This window comes from Lepisosteus platostomus, chromosome 4 (genome assembly GCF_059453375.1).
Source record: "Lepisosteus platostomus isolate fLepPlt1 chromosome 4, fLepPlt1.hap1, whole genome shotgun sequence".
In the NCBI taxonomy this organism is placed as follows: Eukaryota; Metazoa; Chordata; class Actinopteri; order Semionotiformes; family Lepisosteidae; genus Lepisosteus; species Lepisosteus platostomus.
The window spans coordinates 74,120,362-74,137,861 of NC_142614.1; the positions used below are offsets into that span (position 1 = coordinate 74,120,362).

The 17,500-nt window shown below is 43.8% G+C and overlaps 1 protein-coding gene across 3 annotated transcripts in view; it reads left to right on the forward strand.

Moving 5' to 3' along the window:
* adgrv1 (adhesion G protein-coupled receptor V1) overlaps positions 1–17,500 on the forward strand; it is a 203,674-nt gene that overhangs the window by 47,884 nt on the left and 138,290 nt on the right. For 2 of the 3 annotated variants that reach the window (XM_088630676.1, XM_088630677.1), the window contains exons 17-31: positions 415–678; positions 1,453–1,579; positions 2,638–2,855; positions 4,514–5,257; positions 6,130–6,503; positions 7,750–7,926; positions 9,950–10,130; positions 10,570–10,772; positions 10,969–11,098; positions 11,679–11,759; positions 13,427–13,566; positions 14,175–14,784; positions 15,102–15,317; positions 15,629–15,844; positions 17,226–17,470. In XM_088630676.1, the coding sequence (XP_088486802.1) occupies positions 415–678; positions 1,453–1,579; positions 2,638–2,855; positions 4,514–5,257; positions 6,130–6,503; positions 7,750–7,926; positions 9,950–10,130; positions 10,570–10,772; positions 10,969–11,098; positions 11,679–11,759; positions 13,427–13,566; positions 14,175–14,784; positions 15,102–15,317; positions 15,629–15,844; positions 17,226–17,470 (3,926 nt within the window). The remainder of the gene's footprint in view (positions 1–414; positions 679–1,452; positions 1,580–2,637; positions 2,856–4,513; positions 5,258–6,129; positions 6,504–7,749; positions 7,927–9,949; positions 10,131–10,569; positions 10,773–10,968; positions 11,099–11,678; positions 11,760–13,426; positions 13,567–14,174; positions 14,785–15,101; positions 15,318–15,628; positions 15,845–17,225; positions 17,471–17,500) is intronic. The other variant, XM_088630678.1, reaches the window with a different exon arrangement.

Genomic DNA, 17,500 nt, shown 5'->3' on the forward strand with positions numbered 1-17,500 from the left:
AGCCTCAAATACTGAAAGGTTACAAAACTAATACTGTCAAAGCACCATCAATACATTTTTGCTTACTAAAGCCATACTAAATAGGACTTTTATTAAAATTTGATGGAATTCAAAGCTGCTTTTGAAATCATGTATAATCTGGCAGAACTATGTGTTCCAGTAAGGTAAATCCTAAATGTTATTCTTACATTTCTCTTTCCAAAAGACGGAGCAGCAGCACAACGTTCAGCTATGAGCTTTAGACAATGCACGTAAAGGGTTTAGAGTGACAAGACTGCTTGTGCTGACAGGCCATGCAAAATTAAAGAGTTTCCTGAGATTGTCATACCGTAGGTTCCCCCCCGAATTAAGACATCGAGCTCTGCAGGATGATGCTCATGCTGGAAATGGATGCATGATCCTATTTTCCCCCAGACCCTGTGGTTGTCAGGGTGCAGGAGGGACAGGCGGTCACCTTAACGGTTCTGAGGAACGGCTCAGCGGACTTCGTTGCCACGGTGATGTACCGGGAGGCTGGCGGCAACGCCTCTCCTGCCGACTTCTTGCTCGATGGCAGCAACGGCGGCGTCCTGGTCTTTGGATTGGGGGAGTGGGCAAAGAACATCTCTGTGGTCATCCCTGATGATGACGAACCCGAAGCCGATGAACCTTTTCACATCGTTCTCTACAACGCCACAGGTGCGACTCAGTAGCTTTACAAAACCCTTTGTTTACAAATCATTCATCAGCTGTTGTACGACTTCAGACCAAATAGAAATAAGGATGACGGAGGCTTGGATCTCTTTCACTCATTATGCTGATATTCCTCAGCCACATGTGAATTTGTCAAGATTTTTTTACTTTAAGTTTGAGTTACATCTGGATCTTATGATGAAATGTTTTCAATTTTTAAGAATTCTGTCATTGCTAAATCTTATAACCTTTATTTTACTACCATTTCTTTTTTAGAGAGTATCAGAATGGAACTTAGGTTTCGTTCTGTTTCCATTATTAGGTTTTTAACTAATGCAACTTTAGCTGCTAACATATTTTTCCCTGTTTTTGTGAAAACAAGACGTGAGTCAACATTAAAAGTAGAATTTTGGACTCATTGGATCTCATGACTATGAAAAGCGGTTTCATAAAGCCTGGCATTGTATAATAGGAATGCAGATGAAAGCAGGCAGTTCTTAACTACATTTTAAGACCGGATTCCTCAGAGTATTTCCTAACACAAGAAACAAAACCTTTGAAACTGAAAACAATAAAAAACAAACCCATTCAAGGTTTAATTAAGCGTGCATGGCCAGGATATTTGAAATAACAAAAGTGGCTCACAAAAGGGGTTGCTAATTTCTGTAAAAAACATTCTGTAGATCAGTGCTTTATGGGTGTAGGCAGAATCATGCAGATATCAGCAGTCGAATGGAATAATGGAGTTTTCCTTGACGCTACACTGATTTTCTGTTGCAGGTGATACTGTGGTCTATGGTACTGACACGGCCACAGTGGTGATTGAGGCCAGTGACGACGCCAATGGTATCTTCTCCTTGGAGCCTGTTGGGAAGATTGTGCAGGAGGGCCAATCAAATAACTTTTAGTAAGCGTTTTATGATCCTGTTAAATCTCATAATCGGATGCAGCTCTCTAGAGGGCAATGTGCTAAACTTTTTCTGAGAGCACAATTTGATTTAACTGTGAAAGTACATGCAAGAGATAACAAAGGAGGGCCAGATAACTTCATATATTTTTTTCCATTTCACATAGTTTTGGAATTTTTGATCCACTAGGAGAGACAAATGTACCCCGAAGTTTGCTCTTAATTGCAACTCCTTTAATAACATAACAGATTTTGTTCCAGATTTGTTTTTCTATGAAATTGATTCCTGGTGGGGCATAAACAAAGCCCATTGTGTACTTACTACATAGACAAGTTGTGCAGCATCTGTCATAGATGTCTCAGGAGCTGTGAAATGTCTTCTCATTGGTTACATTACTGGTACTGTACATTTTGATGTTTAAACAAATACTGTGTATTTGTAATAGCCATTGCCCCTATAGTATGTTTAATTGCAAGACATAACACAATACAAAATATATTTAACCTAACATGAGTCCATTAACAAATGAGAGACATACAGTATGTGTATGATGAGAATGAAAAAATATATAAATAAAATAAAACATACATCTAGTTCTTCAAATTAAGCAAGTTGATAGCTGTAGGGATAAAAGACAACATAATTCTATTGCACTTGAATCTGGGTAGTCTAAATCACAGCCCAGATGGAAGGAGTTTAAATTCACTGTGCATGGGTTGGTCATGACAGCCATTGATTATATTGGCCTTCTGCGTTATTTGCTTGACATGGATATTGTGCACCAATAATTTTGCTGGCTGTCTTCACAATGCTGCTCAGTCTGTTTTTATTAGTGACCTGTATTAAGGTCACCAAACCAGGCTACTGCAGTTAATGTTGTGACAGATTCAATGAAAATTCTAGATCCAAGAACAAAGTCAGTGTTGTAAGAGACACATTAAAAGCACAGAGTTTAGAAATGAACAATCGCTGGTGGCTCTTGTTTGTTTAATGGCATTTGTGTTTTCCTCAAAGGTTCGTTTGTAATTAACAATATGTCGGCAATTTCTTTCTTCAGTGTTTTGAGAGACAGGGGTCCATTTGGAACAGTCACTGTCTTCTGGCAGCTGTTTGTAAATGACACAGCCTTGGAGGCAGGGCAAGAGTTTTCCAACACCTCAGGGACTATTGTTTTCTCAACTGGAGACCGGACCAAGCCTATCACTCTGCAAGCTATTCCTGACCAAATCCCAGAGTTCAACGAGGTCTATAATCTGAGACTCATCAATGTTTCAGGTAACATTTTCATAAGACCAGCAGTGGTTTCTGGCATTGCTTTGTCAGGCATATTGTATGTGATAATGCAGGGTTATCTACTGTGTCACCCATGGTTTCATATTAACATTAAGGGTCATTGTGGGACGCCATCCGATAGTGTTGTGGAGAAGTACATATTTGGATCCTTGCACTGTAAAAGGGGGCCCTAGAAAACCATTGAGTTGTATTTTTAAATGGTTAGAAAAAACATGTTTAGTAAATATAAGGCCTTATGGAAAATAGGTGGTTTAAAGGGAACTTCACTGCTGTAATTAAATCGATGTATATGTACAGTAATTCATCCATCCATCCATCTTCTAGCTGCTTTATCTAGTACAGGGTCACAAGGCAGGGTACACCCTGGACGGGATGTCAATCCATCGCAGGACACTCACAGAGACACAGAGACACAGAGACACAGAGACACAGAGACACAGAGACACAGAGACACACAGACACACAGACACACAGACACACAGACACACAGACACACAGACACACAGACACACAGACACAGATCAGTTTTTGTCTTTGGACTGTGGGAGAAAACATGAACACCTTGAAGCAGCCCATAGGGAGAAAGTATAACTCCACAGAGTTCCTGGCACCCTAGGAACTGAGTTCAGGGCCCCAGCGCTGTGTGGGCATGTCATCACATCGGTTTCTGGTTCTTTAACCAAACAGAGTTGCTCAATTACAGATATATTGCATAAAATTCTTAACATTCAGGCTTTATTTACTTTATCTTGCTGTTAGAACTTTTTTTTTAATTCTTTGAACTTTTTTATATTTATAGTTGGATTCATGATTTCTTTATGCATTAAGTTATCTGCATTGAATAAATTACACAGATTCTATTTCTAGGGGAAATTCTGTACTGTAACGTAGACTCCAGGGACTAAATACAGCTCGTTCCATTAGAACGTAGGTTAGACCCTATCAATTACATTGCAATACCATTAATTACTCTAGAGTAGTCACCTGCTGTTTATTGGCGCTGGCTTTGTATTCCGAAGAGACATTGTGAGTTTGTTTGCACTTTTAAAGATACATAAGAATTGAGAAACAAAGTAAAAGAATAAATATAATGGAAAGAGAAATTGTGCAGTAAATATCCATTCCACAGAACCTTTGCTTGAATTGAAGCTGATGAAGTTTCAGTTCCACATCTGCAGGAGAGATTACAGTATGTGTGTTAGCTTGTGTGGCACTTGCAGTTAGGCAGTGAGTTCTGTCTTGAAACCTTATTTCATTTTGGACATGAGCATGAATTCTTTCCTTCACAGCCATTGTATTTCAAATTGCCCAGCACTATCCCTGACTGTAGCATTAGCATTATAACCAGACAGCAGTTACAGTCATCTCAGGTAAACCTCTGGGTTTCATGTGCAATATTTCACTGAAATTATTTGCATTGAAAACATGAGGTATGTGATATTCCACTGCAGAGATTTAAATATGTTCCTTATTGCATTTGTGGTCCCCCCAGATGGCACGTTATAACAAAACCCCATCTGTGGCCCATCTTTCTGTCGTGAAGTGTTTGATTTTCTAAAGTTGTCGCGATGCTGTTGGACATGTCTTCGGAATGAAGAACACTCCTTTTAATCTCGTTGTCTTATCCCCCCCCCCTGTAGGTGGCGATCCCGGACAGGGCGGCAGGCTGGCCGACGTCAACCTGAGCGCGTCCGTTCTCATTCCGTTCAACGATGACCCATTCGGGGTGTTTGTGATCGACCCCCTCACCGCGGACCGGGAGGTGGCGGAAGACGTCCTCTCGGAGGATGACCTGTCCGATGTGACCAGCTTCACGGTCCTGCGGCAGCAGGGCACCTTCGGGGACGTCCGCGTGGGCTGGGAAATACTGTCGGACGCCTTCCGAGCCGGTCTGCCGCCAATGAGAGATTTGATTTTGACGGGGTCCTTCCCCAGTTCAGTGGAGCTCAGGCCGCACATGAGGCGGCACCACTCCGGAACCGACGCTCTGTATTTTTCGGGGTCCCCAGGTGCCTTTGGGAGTATCAACCCCAGTGAGCTGCTGAGCGTGAATGGAAGCCTGGCCAATTTCACCTTTTCGGCCTGGCTGATGCCCACCCGCAACACCGATGGCTTCGTCATTGCAAAGGAAAGTGGGAATGGCAGTGTGTACTACGGGGTGAAGACACAGACAAATGAGTCTCACATTACCTTGTCGCTTCACTACACACCCCTGGGATCAAGTGTGGCGCAAGTGGCCAGAGCAACAGCAGCCAGGTTTCTGGAGGAGAACACCTGGCTGCACGTCCTCGTCACCCTTGACGATGGTATAATTGAGTTCTACCTGGATGGAAGCCCAGTAGCCGGGGGACTGCGAAGTCTGAAGGGGGAAGCCATCGCTGATGGTGGGTCTGTCGCAGAATTTGCTTTGTCACGGCTTTTTTGTCTCCATTTCAGGTTGCAAATCTCCATTGACCGTCTCGCGCTGTTAGGATCACACCAGAAGAAAGGGCATTTCAAACTGAATTCTGAGAAACTGGTCCATGTAGATCCCTGACCTTCCTGTCTTGTGTGCCATAAAGAATGTGTGTCACTGGGCCTAACAATAAGCATGTCTTGCAAACATCCATTTCAATTGAGTCACTGGAAGCACAGTGTTCCTTGTGGTCTGTAAAGCAGCAGGGGGAATTGTGCTTGGAACTCTTTCTCCTTTCAGCACGGTATGTCGATCGTAAACCTTTACTGGGCGTTCATTGTTATTAAAACCAAGGCAAAGCCCTTCCCATTGTTTAGCAATTCCCACAGAGGAAATGAGGGAGTAGGTGTTTGTGGTCTCTTTCTAGTGACCATCATTAATCATGTGTCAAAGTAAGCAGTTACGGGAATGTATTACAAAGCTTAATGTTTCCACTTTGGAATCTTCTTGAACTCACTTTACAATGAAATCATTTGTAATTGTTTATATGCTGCTGAACATGAGTTTTTTTTTTAAAGATACCAGTCAACAGTATGATCATTTGTAGGGTTAGGCAGCTACAATGGTCAACAGGCAAAGCAAAAGAATCGATGTCGCTGAAAATAATGTAGTGTCAGAAAAATGCAGGTGATGGAAATGACTTCTTTCACTCATTGCTAATGGCTGATCTCGATTTTCTGCTTTGCCATTTGTAAAGATGAGCCTGGTCCTGAGCTATAGAAGAAAGTGAGTAATGTGATGCCGGGTAGGGGTGTCTGCAGGGTGTTCCTGTCCCGCGCTGACGTGCTTGTTGTGCTGCAGGGGCGGTGCCGCTGTGGATCGGGGCGGGGGCAGGTGGTGAGGATCGGTACACGGGAGCCATGCAGGACGTGAGGCTGTACTCCAGCAGGCTGAGCCGCGCGGAGATCCACGAGCTGCACAGCCAGCCCGCCAAGGCCGATCTGCGCAACGTCTCGGGGTACCTGCAGTACCGCCAGGGAGAGAGCCGCAAGTCCTTCATTGTGGAGGTGCGGGATGACAAGGAGGAGGAGGGGGAGGAGCTCTTCGCCCTGAGGCTGGTCTCTGTGCACGGAGGAGCGAGGCTGCCTGAGCAGAGCACCGCCGCCCAGCTGAGGATACAGAAGAGCGACAACGCCAATGGCCTGTTTGGCTTCACAGGAACATGCATCCCTGATGTAAGGCATACTTACTGTACACCATTAAAGAGTTGCACGCTTTGCCCAATAATTACAGACCCCAGCCATTGACGACTAAATGGTCCTCTGAGTTTTTCTCCAACCTGAGTTCATTGTTTGTTGAACAGGACAAACTGTACTACAATAAAGACTTTTCTTTTAAAGATCCTTTCCATTTAAAGGTGCACTTGATTCAGTCCTGAATCAGGCACAGCGCCTGCACTATATAGATGATGTCTTAGTTATGGTAGATAATTCCTGAATGTATCTAATAATCGGACAAATTAAATCCAATTAAAGTAACTGAGACCCTCAGTGAAACAAAAGCCTGCGGACATTGCAGCCTTTCAGGCCTTCAGTTTTGAGACATAGCAAATAATTCAAAAGTCATTTACAGTTTTCCATGTTGTTACTGTTCTTTAATAGATTTGCATAGATGTAATCTAACCTCCAAATTATAGTATCTGAGTCTCCATATATATTTAATTGGGTTTCATGCCTGGGTGCAGCAGGGGTGCTTTGTTCCGTGGGATGAGATTGCATTCGTGGCATCTTTGCTGGCTTGAGTCTATTAGCACAACAGATGGCAGCCGGGCGCAGGACATTCCTCCAGAAAGTCGATGTTTAAATGTTAACGAAGGGGTGCTGTGGGGTGTGACCTGTATATTTTCTTCAAATCACTTCTTAATATGTACTAAATAATTCAGTATGCGGCTTAAAAATCAACTCAAGGGAAAATGAAAAGTTTTTAAAAAATGTGAATGCAATGATCATTTATCAAAAGAATATAAGTAGAGTGCTGCTAACACAAGATACTTAACATGTAAAAGTAGAGCATATCTGAGTAGTGCATATCTGCATTTTGGTGTACTGTGTTTTTTTATCTCCTGTTGGTTAGAATGAAATTTTCCCTCATGGCAATTCATTTCATTTTCATAAACAAAAAGAAAACTTAAACCACTCCCTAATGCATAAGATATTTAAACTTAACACCTATTAAGTTACCCTTTAAGTTAAGTTTACTTAGTGCCCTTTTACATAGCCAGGTCTCCAAACTAATTACAATTATTTCTTGGTTTCATCTTAGTGTTGCTGTTATTTCACATACAGTACTGTATATGTGTGGAGCCGAAGCAGGCTCCACAATGAGCAGGAGGGGTTTGTCTCTGCTTGCTGTGGCCTGCTGAGACCTCAGGGCTGTGAATGCCTAGTGACTCCCCGGCCTTTCTCTTCCTCTTATCACCAGTCATCAGAGGAAGGATCGACCATCTCCTGTGTAGTGGAGCGTACCAGAGGAGCCCTGGACTACGTGTTTGTAAACTACACCGTCACACAGGTCGATGCCGGCGGCGCTTCTTTCAGCACCGTGGACTTTGCCAACTCCAGCGGCTCGATCACGTTCCTGCCTGGGCAGCGGTCGGAGGTACGCAGGAAAGACCTGCCTCTCATCAATCATGGATGAGCCTTTCGCAGCAGCTGTGTGGGATTCCTTCTCTTGCTGAGGCACTACAATGCTCTGCAATTAGCCATTTTAGAAGGAAGCATGGGGGCAGCTTATACTGCCACGGGTCTAAGCTCTGAAAGGTGTACAGGGGAAGTACTGTGTGCAATCAGTAGGTTCCCTCCTCCATGCATTTGCAAGCACCTGTATATGCTGATTGGCGAGCAGGTACCAGCCCTTGAACTTGCACAGGTGTAGGATTTCTTTCTGAAGTGAGTGTTGTGCTGCTTTCATCCAGTCATGAAAAATTCTGAAACAGTCCCACCAAAAAAATTTTTTACAAGACTTTTCTTACTTTTGCACTCATTTAGGCAGCAGAATAGTTTTCTTGGGAAATCTGAGTGAAAAACTTCTTCTCAAGAGTGCAATAGAGGCCCACCCAGTATTTGAAGGGTCTAAGCAGTACATGCTGGGTAGCAACTACAATAAATGATAGTACTATTGTTGTTAGAAGAACAAAGTATCCATGTCTTGTCTTGACACACCTGAGGAGGGCTCCACATTGCTGCTTAATTAGTATTTTGACTAAATTCGAAAATCTAGACCCCAGGGTCTTGGCTAAATGCCACTCCAAATTTTATACAAGCTGTCCTTCCTAAATGTCCCCCTTCATTCAAATAGTAAAGCAATTTCCTACTTCCCCTGATCTGCTGGGCAGTCACCCAGGTGGGGGTGTGTCACCCAGGTGGGGGCTGCACTCTAGTACTGTAAAGTTATCTGACTGGGGAGCTGAGTCAGAGTGCAAAGGAACAAATTAAGGCTAATTCCACGCTGAAAAATGGGAAGGAAAAAGGCAAATATTTGGCTGTTGAGCCTTCTTTAGGTGTATTAACCTTTCCCTTTTCCTGTAATGTTATATCCTATATCTGAAGCAATTAGACTTCCTTGGGGATTAAAAAGTGCTGTATAAATGTATGGACATTTTATTATTGTTAGACTAATAAAATATCCACGTCCTGCTTGTGTAATATAGGCTTAGCCTCCACTTGTTGTACACTGATGCAGCTCCCCACACAAACTTCTTAAGACAGCGCATGCTGAGAAATGTGATCATTAGGTCTGCCTTTTACATGAGAGAAAGCCTGAAGTGCTGTTACGGTAAAAAACAACCTCTGAAGATATATTGAATCTTACAATAGTCACACAGGCCTGTATGAATATTAATGGTCTGTGCAAATAAAAAAAGAGTTGAGCTTGTAAAGTCTGCCCACGTGAGTTACAGTAATACAGAAATGAACTGACACTAGTGAAAACAAAATACTCAGGTTTGAAACCTTCTTTTTATGGCCAGTACTTCATCATGCAGGTGTTATAACCCACCGTCTGCACCGGTGAACCGACTGTCCCAGTACTTGTGCCTTTCTGTTTCAACGATAAATCTGTAGCCCTTGACTGATGGGATGAACAGATGACCCCCATCCAGCGACGAGTCTGAGAGCTGTGCTCCTGATCTACAGGGTCTATTCGTTTAGCTACAAGGTCAATTCGTTTAGCAGGTTTCAATAATGTGGCATCATGGTAGCCTTCATAATGGCGGACCTGACTTGAAGTTACTGTTTGCCTCAAGGACTTATTTTACTTTTTTTTTTACTTTACGAGTAATAAAGCACCAACATCTTTTTCTATTACGTGCACATTGCATGTTTTTTATACAAAGTGCTTACTCTCTCAGAATTCCTGTAAGAGTGAATTATTGATCTTTCATCTGTACTAGCTTCTGGCACCATCTGGTGGGTAAGACACACCCACCGTTCTGCCCAGTTAACTCCCTTAAAGCGCTCCGTCCTTCCTCAAAGCACTTTATCTGCAAATCGCGCAAATGCAAAGGGCCAGGGACCACATCGGCGTCATCATGGCTCATGGAAATGATGAAAGACTTTCATCGTGATTAGTTATTGCCTGACGGACATTACAAAAACAGCCACTGCTGTCCTTCTCTCTCCAGGTCCTCAACCTGCTTGCTCTGGACGATGACATTCCCGAGTTGGAGGAGCACTTCCGGGTCACTCTGGTGTCGGCGGAGTCTGGGGATGGAAAGAGAGGCTCTACCCCGACCAGCGGAGCCAGCATTGACCCCAGCAACGCTGCTACCAGGGTCGCCATCAAAGCCAGCGACCACCCCTACGGTAAGCAGCGCCAGCAGCTGGCGGCAGTTCATGATGACAATGGCAGACAGGAGCTCCGTGTTGGAGGGCGGAGGCTGGGCAGGTGTCTATGTAGAATGTATATATAAGAAGGGAAAGGAACTTGCCAGGCATGTCACTGTGGCCAGCAGGCCTGTGCCATGCACTTTCGAGGTCACCAAAGTACCAAGAGTATGCCGACACCCGTCTATGAAAGTGAAATGAAGACAAGTCATGAAGGAAGATCATGAAAGGAGTTATCGTTGCATTCTCCTGTTACATATTCAAGTGAAACATGTTTCCACTCTCCTTACCCAGAGATGTTGACCGCCGTGTGTGGTCTCAGGGCACTGGTCCTCTAGAGTGATTTCGGCCCGGCGTGACGTTGTGCCGTTGCAGTGTCGGGGGAACGCGCACGTCATCGGTTTGTGCTCCTGCGCAGGTGTGCTGCAGTTCTCGCTCGGGCCCCCGCCCGGCCCCGCCGACGGAGCGATCAGACCCGCGCTCGTGGGGCCGCGGCTCGCGGTGCGAGAGGAGGACGGGAAGGTCAGCTTGCTGGTGGTGCGGGCGCAGGGCCTGCTGGGAAGGGTCATGGCGGGCTACCGGACCGTCCCATTGACCGCTGTCAGTCCCGACGACTTTGAGGTAACCTCTCAGGCAATGCTTCTGTCTCCGAAGTTAAAAGCCTGCATACGGTAGCAATCAGTCATAATCATTTAATTAAGCAAAGCAGAAGAATAATATGTAATATTATTATATGTAATATCCAGTTTTTTTAACTGGAGACAATTGCAGCAATATAAATTAGATGAAAGTGTAAATTGTGTCATTTCATGTGCAGGAGACAGAAGGCGTGTTGGACTTCTTACCTGGAGAGAAGTTTAAATACATCCATGTGAACATCACAGATAACTCAGTGCCTGAACTGGAAAAGACTTTCAGAGTGGAGCTCTACAACCCTGATGGAGGAGGTAACACACAAAAGAGCGCTCTTTTAATCAACTTTTTGATCTCTTAGAACTGAAAGCACACAGAGTTGTAGAAAAGTGATGTGTAATTATCAGGCATTACAAAACAATACATACAGCCATTTTTAGCAACTGCATCGACCAGCTTTTTCCAAAAATGTTTTCATTGAACTACACAAATACACATTTTGAAGGTGACCAGTTCCAAGAAAGATGGGCAGGCACATTTACATTTACATAACATTTACCGCTCAGTCTTTCATATTAAATCTTATTTTGACGGCATCTCCGGCAAGTTTAAGGATCTTCAGCTTCAAACAACATGTACTGTTGCTCCCTAAATAATAATGTGCAAATCAACTTGAAAAACACCAACATTTTAAACTTCAGGGATTTTTCTCTTTTTTTTTTGTATGTGAACATTGAAACGTTTGTGCTCTATCTGTGTTGTGGGACCAGTGACTTCCTCTGGGCACTGAGCTCTGTTCTGAACAGCTGGGCTCCACAGCCGCCTCTTCTCTCCTGTTAACTGTGTCCGCTGTCTGTGTTTTATCAATGTGTGTGTCCCTGTGTGCTCCTGAAGTTGATGAACTCTTTAGGAGTGAGGGCAGTGGCAGTGGAGAAAGTGACGCTGACTTCTTCCTCCCAACTCGACACCATCGTGGTAAGAACCCCTGAGCAACACCACACACCCTCCCTGTCAAGAGCCACCCAGAGCCGCGGTTTCAAATAGGGAAGCCGAGCCGCCCTCTGCCTTGTACGGGATAGACAGGGATGAGCATCAGCCATCAGAATCCAGGGAAGCCTGTTATTTGTGGGAGAAATGATTGCCCATTCAGTGTAAATTGAAGGTGCAAATTCTTTGCCATAGTAAGTCCATGTTGTGGTTATACTCTCCTTGTGTATAGTATAAGAAGTTAGGCATATAAATCTAAAAACATCAAATGTTTACAAATGAGAGGAGGCCATTCAGTCCATCTGTCAATTTGGTAGTAAGTAACCAAGTGACCTGAGGATCTCAGCCAGGATACACCCTTTCACACCCTTGAAAGAAGTGGGTGTATTGCCTTCAGCAGCATGGCTGGGCAGTTTGTTCCACACTCCCACAACTCTGTTGGTAAAGAGCACCTCCTGTTTTCCATTTTAAATGTTCTTTCACATGGTTTCCACTTGTGTCCTCTGGTTCATGTTTCACTACCTAAACGCAATACTGTCTAACTGCTGTAGCACCTGGTCTGGGCAGACAATGTGGACAAATGACGTTTTACGTTAGATCAATCAAAAAAAATTCAAAAAGTTAATTGTCAATAGACAGTTATGTATCATGAAAGATCTACCATTCACAAAGCAGTCCTTGCTGTTATCTGAAGCAGTGCATTTTCCTAAAGTGCTAAACAAGAAAGAAAAAATAAACATTTTTCTTGAATGAGGCTTAATTGTGTAAAACACATTCATAACTCCTTCACAAACTGCACAACATTGTAATACAGCATACACAATCTTTTACAACCATGTGCCCAAATGACATCTCAGCCACGTTGTTATTTGGAATGGCTCATCACAAGGCATACATTTCAGCAAATAAACAATGAAACGATCAAACAACTGACATAAAAGCCCTGCAGGACATTAAAGTTAATGTATAGTACAAAAGTATCTATTGTGACTCCAAGGAAAGCAATTACATACAGTAACAAATTTAAACATTTACCTGAAGGCTCTCTGTGTTCAGTGCAAAGAGCAGGCCTACAGTACCTTAGTTTTCTAGTTTTCTCCAGATGTACAGTATGCAGGAGAGCTGTTCATACAAACCAGCCCTCTACAGCAGGAAGACTGTTGTGGTGAGTCCAGTGAATAAGTGCCCAAAGACACAATTGTGTGTGTCCAAAGACACAAAAGTAAAAAACAAAATGTCTGGTGTAAGTAAATGGTTAAAAAATGCTACAGAATACACTGTTTCTTGTTGCCTGTTGAACTTGGCATTTTTTTACTCCCATTGCTGAGCAAGCTTACTGTTCTGAGGGGATGGTTTACATTGATGTGGTTTAAATGACCTTTTTGGCTTACATATTGGGGAACAGACATACCACATAGTTTTTCCACATTCAGTTGTATTTGTTTAAACTACTCTTTGACAAGGATCTTTGTGGCATAAATTAGATATACAGTATCGTATAATTAGCATTTTATCCTACACATGATAAGCAGGGCAGACAAGTGACTTCCTGAGCTGCTTTTTGCTTTTGGCTCTGTCCTCCTCCTACTGCTCCCTGCAGTATCGTAATGGCATTGTTCCGGAAGAAGAAACTGAACCCAGGTCTTTGTCCACAGCCAGCCTGGGGATAGCGTCTCACATCAACGTGACCATAGCTGCCTCCGACGATGCCCATGGTGTCTTCCAGTTCAGCACCAGCTCACTGAGAGTGAGTGGGACAGAGCCAGAGGGAGACCACAGCACCGTCATACTGCAGGTCTGATATTCATTGAGGCCCATTTGTAAATTTATCAATCTTAAAAGCTCTGTTTTTGTCAAGTGGAGCTATTACGTTCAGGTCATTCAGATGGCATTATTTGCTTTTAGTTTATGGTCGGAAATTCCCAATAATCATGGAAAGTAAGCAATGATTAAAAAAACAGAATATTCCAAGTTATTCCTTTGACATCGGGGGATATAGGAACAGCACGTTTGTTAATAATTTGTCATTTGCCACGGTGATTTTTTCAAATGTTATGGAAATATATCTTATCAGGGAATCATAACCTTGTTCTTAACCATTTGCTATGCAGACCTCACAGTGAGATGCATGCCTGCTCCATGCATCATCCCCATACTGAAACAAGCAGCAAGTTCAAGCTCCAAACTAAAATGGAGATACGTTTTAGCTGTAAAGGCTGAGTCGGCTTGGCTGTAGAGCTGTACCCCAAGAGTGAAAGACTGAGTATTTCACTCTTTTCCGTGTCCTCTTTTTATCCTCTTTTTTAGATTAATCTCCTTTTGTCCCTTTTGTAGCCAGCGCGCGGAAGCGTCTCCTCACTCTAATCGCTGCCTCGTTGTCTGTCTTGCGATCTGTTGCGTCAGGTGGTTCGCACTGGTGGGGCCCTGTCCAGGGTGACTCTGTTTTGGGAGGCGGACCTGAGTGCAGAGGCAGACCTCGTTCACAGAGCTGGCAATGTCACCTTTGAGGTTGGGCAGACGAAAGGGGATGTCGTGGTCCAGGTGGCCTCAGATGACATCCCTGAGCTGGACAAGAGCTTCGCCCTACTCCTTTCCAATGTGTCGCATGGACGCCTGGGAAACCTGACCAATGCCACGTTCACTATACTGGCAAGCGACAATCCCTACGGGTTGTTTGTGTTTTCGGAGGAAAGTCGGCCCATTCGTGTCCCAGAAGGGAACAGAGATGTGACACTTGTGATCGAGAGACAGAAGGGGCTGATGGGATCCGTGCAGGTCCAATACAGAAGCCTGAGAGACAGTGAAACGTCACCGGACATCCCACCTGGTGTTGCCAGGGCGAAGGAGGGGAGCGACTACATTGCCCTGCTGGACTCTGTGATCTTTTCAGCCAATCAGAGAGAAGCCCACATCAGCCTTCGTGTGCTGGATGACGAGGAACCCGAACAAGCAGAATCTGTCTTCATACAGCTGATCAGCGCTATTCTTATTAAAGGAGTTCAAGATAGACCTAGTAAGGGATTTACTCTCGGTCTTTCAGAGCACTGTCTATCAATGTCTAAGGTGTGCTTTTGCTGTCACCCTACCAGTTCTATATAGAATATAAATACTTATGTTCTAGATGATCTTTTAATGTTTGTTTTTCAAACTATTAAACTAAATAAAGGATTTGTTCCTAAAAAAGAATAAGCAAAAGTAAACACTAGCGTTTAAGTGCAAATACTGTATCTTACGGTACTGTAAAAATTATTGGACCGGTGATGCACCTGGTTATTAATATTTTCTAGCTTTATTAAAATGATTGAATTTGTTTCTTTTTCTGCCTTGAAGTTCCTCTCTCCCCTCGTCTCGGCCTGAAGAACAGCACGGTGGCCCAGGTTGTAATTGAAGCCAGTGATGATGCCTTTGGGGTCTTGCAGTTGTCCTCTTCGGCGGTGAGTGTGGCAGAGTTCTATGTGGGGCCCATTGTCAACGTCACCCGGACTGGAGGAATCTTCGCTGACGTCTCGGTGAAATTCCGGGCAGTGCCGATGACTGCAAGAGTTGGTAAGCCAAGCTTGTAGTTTTCTGCCATCCAAGAGTGCCCCTTTTCAAAACTATGTCTGATGATGGTTTCTTACTGGGAGTTCCAGTTGTTTTGAGTTGGCGGGCATAACGGTAGTTGTTTTGATATTATATAGCAAGTTACAAAATAACATGATATCCAAATTGGCAGTATAAACCTGCAAAAAAATAATGCCTGGAATAAACACTCTTCACAGATGCATGCAGTTCATTCAGTAAACCAATGAGGAAGTGCCGTAGTTTATTTCTGGCACTGTGCTGACTGAGTTAGTGTCATTTTTTCCATATGCCAGGGGAAGACTACAGTGTGGCCTCATCTGATGTCGTCCTGCTGGAGGGAGAGACTAGCAAGCCTGTGCCAATCTACGTCATCAATGACATCATCCCAGAACTGGAGGAGAAATTTCGCATTGAGCTCCTCAACCAGACCACAGGGGGCGCTCTGCTTGGAGAACTCACCCAGAGTGTCATCACCATCGAACCCTCCGATGATCCCTTTGGGTCTTTTGGTTAGCTTTCATGTTTGCCTTTACTATGTCATGTTGCCTTAAAAATAAGAAAATCAGACTCATATTCTCCTTTATTTGTCAAGTACATTTCATACACGAGGAATTTACTCTTGCATACCTGGTGCTGCAAAAGACATTCTGCATATACCATACACAAGCCCGAATAATAGACAGCATTAAACAGTGCAGATCAGTGATGGTTCTATTTTAACAGATGAGTAGAGTCTTCCAGTCAGTTGTAGCCGCGGACTTTAATCTTGTCACCTGAATAATTAATCTGCATGTTTAAAGTGTGAATGCAGAACAAAATAACAATAAAGAGAAATTCTTCAGCCCTCCAGCAGCTTCCACAACTGTCTCTTAGCATCCCCTTTGCCTCATTCTCTAGTAGTTGTAAAGTCAGTCTTCCGGTGTCTGCCCCTCGGCTCTGAGCTTCAGCGGCTCAGACATTTGGCTCAGATGTTTTCTCCAGAGTTCCTGGTGCACAGTAATCTTCCTGTCCTTGGCTATATCGCCCTACTTTGTATGAAATCTGCAAACTGGGGCTCCTGCATAGCTCAACTGGTAAAGTCACTTGCCTGCTCTGAGGTTGGACTCCAGGAATCAGACATCGCAGGCTCGAGACTGGGCCATGTCAGTGGTCCACTGTGATCGGAATCCCCCTACCAGGGGAATGGTGGGTTTAGTCAACAGCAACCCCTGTGGCTTCCCAGGGTCCCGCAAGTGAAAGACACTAACTTCTCAGTCATCTCTGAACCTCCCCTGTGGGATGTCTCCACTGTTGCCAGTGGCACGTTGAAATCCGAGTTAGTGAAACAGTTTAAAGGCTCAGCTCTCTCCAGGTTAGGACTGCTCAAGGTGGAACCTTTTGTATTTATTTTTATCCCTAAGCACAGTAGGATCTATTTTGTTTTTATCCCTCAGCAATGCAGAATGTAATGCCTGAACTAATCAGTTTTCCACATTTTCTGTGGTTCCTGTGGTTTGTTTCTGCTGATTTTGTAAGTGCTCTAGAGTATTGTGAATACTTGATTCAGGTCCCCTTTAATCTGATTAGTGACAATACAAGATTGAAGATCATTGACATAAATTAGGAAGAGCAGTGGCCCTAATTCAGATTCTTGTGGTACTAATTATATCAAATCTGTTGGAGCATTGTTTCAGGTCATTGTCTGCATTGTACTGCATGGTGAAGCATATCCAATATCCTCTATTTGGTGCTATTGGAGGAGTCTGTCTACACTTCCATTCTCCCCCAGTGTGCGACTATGGGGTTTATCAAAGCAGTCATCTTAATTGGAAGTAATTCATTACATACGTTGCAATGTGGATCAATATACAATGATCATACGTAAAATGTTTACATGATTCTGTTTGGTAGTTTTTCAGGCTGCTTCCATCACAGTAGAGGAGCCCGATGTCAACTCCACCAAGATAAACTTTCCCATCGTAAGGAATGCTGGAACGCTGGGTAATGTGACCGTTCGATGGGCAGCCACTGTTAGCGGGCAGCCTGCTATTGGGGACCTTCAGCCTGTCTCAGGCCAGATCATCTTTGCTCCTGGAGAAACCATGAAGACTCTGGCTGTCGAGGTGTTGGCAGATGATGTTCCAGAGACCGAAGAGGTAGGAAGGCATATATGCAGAGAACAACAT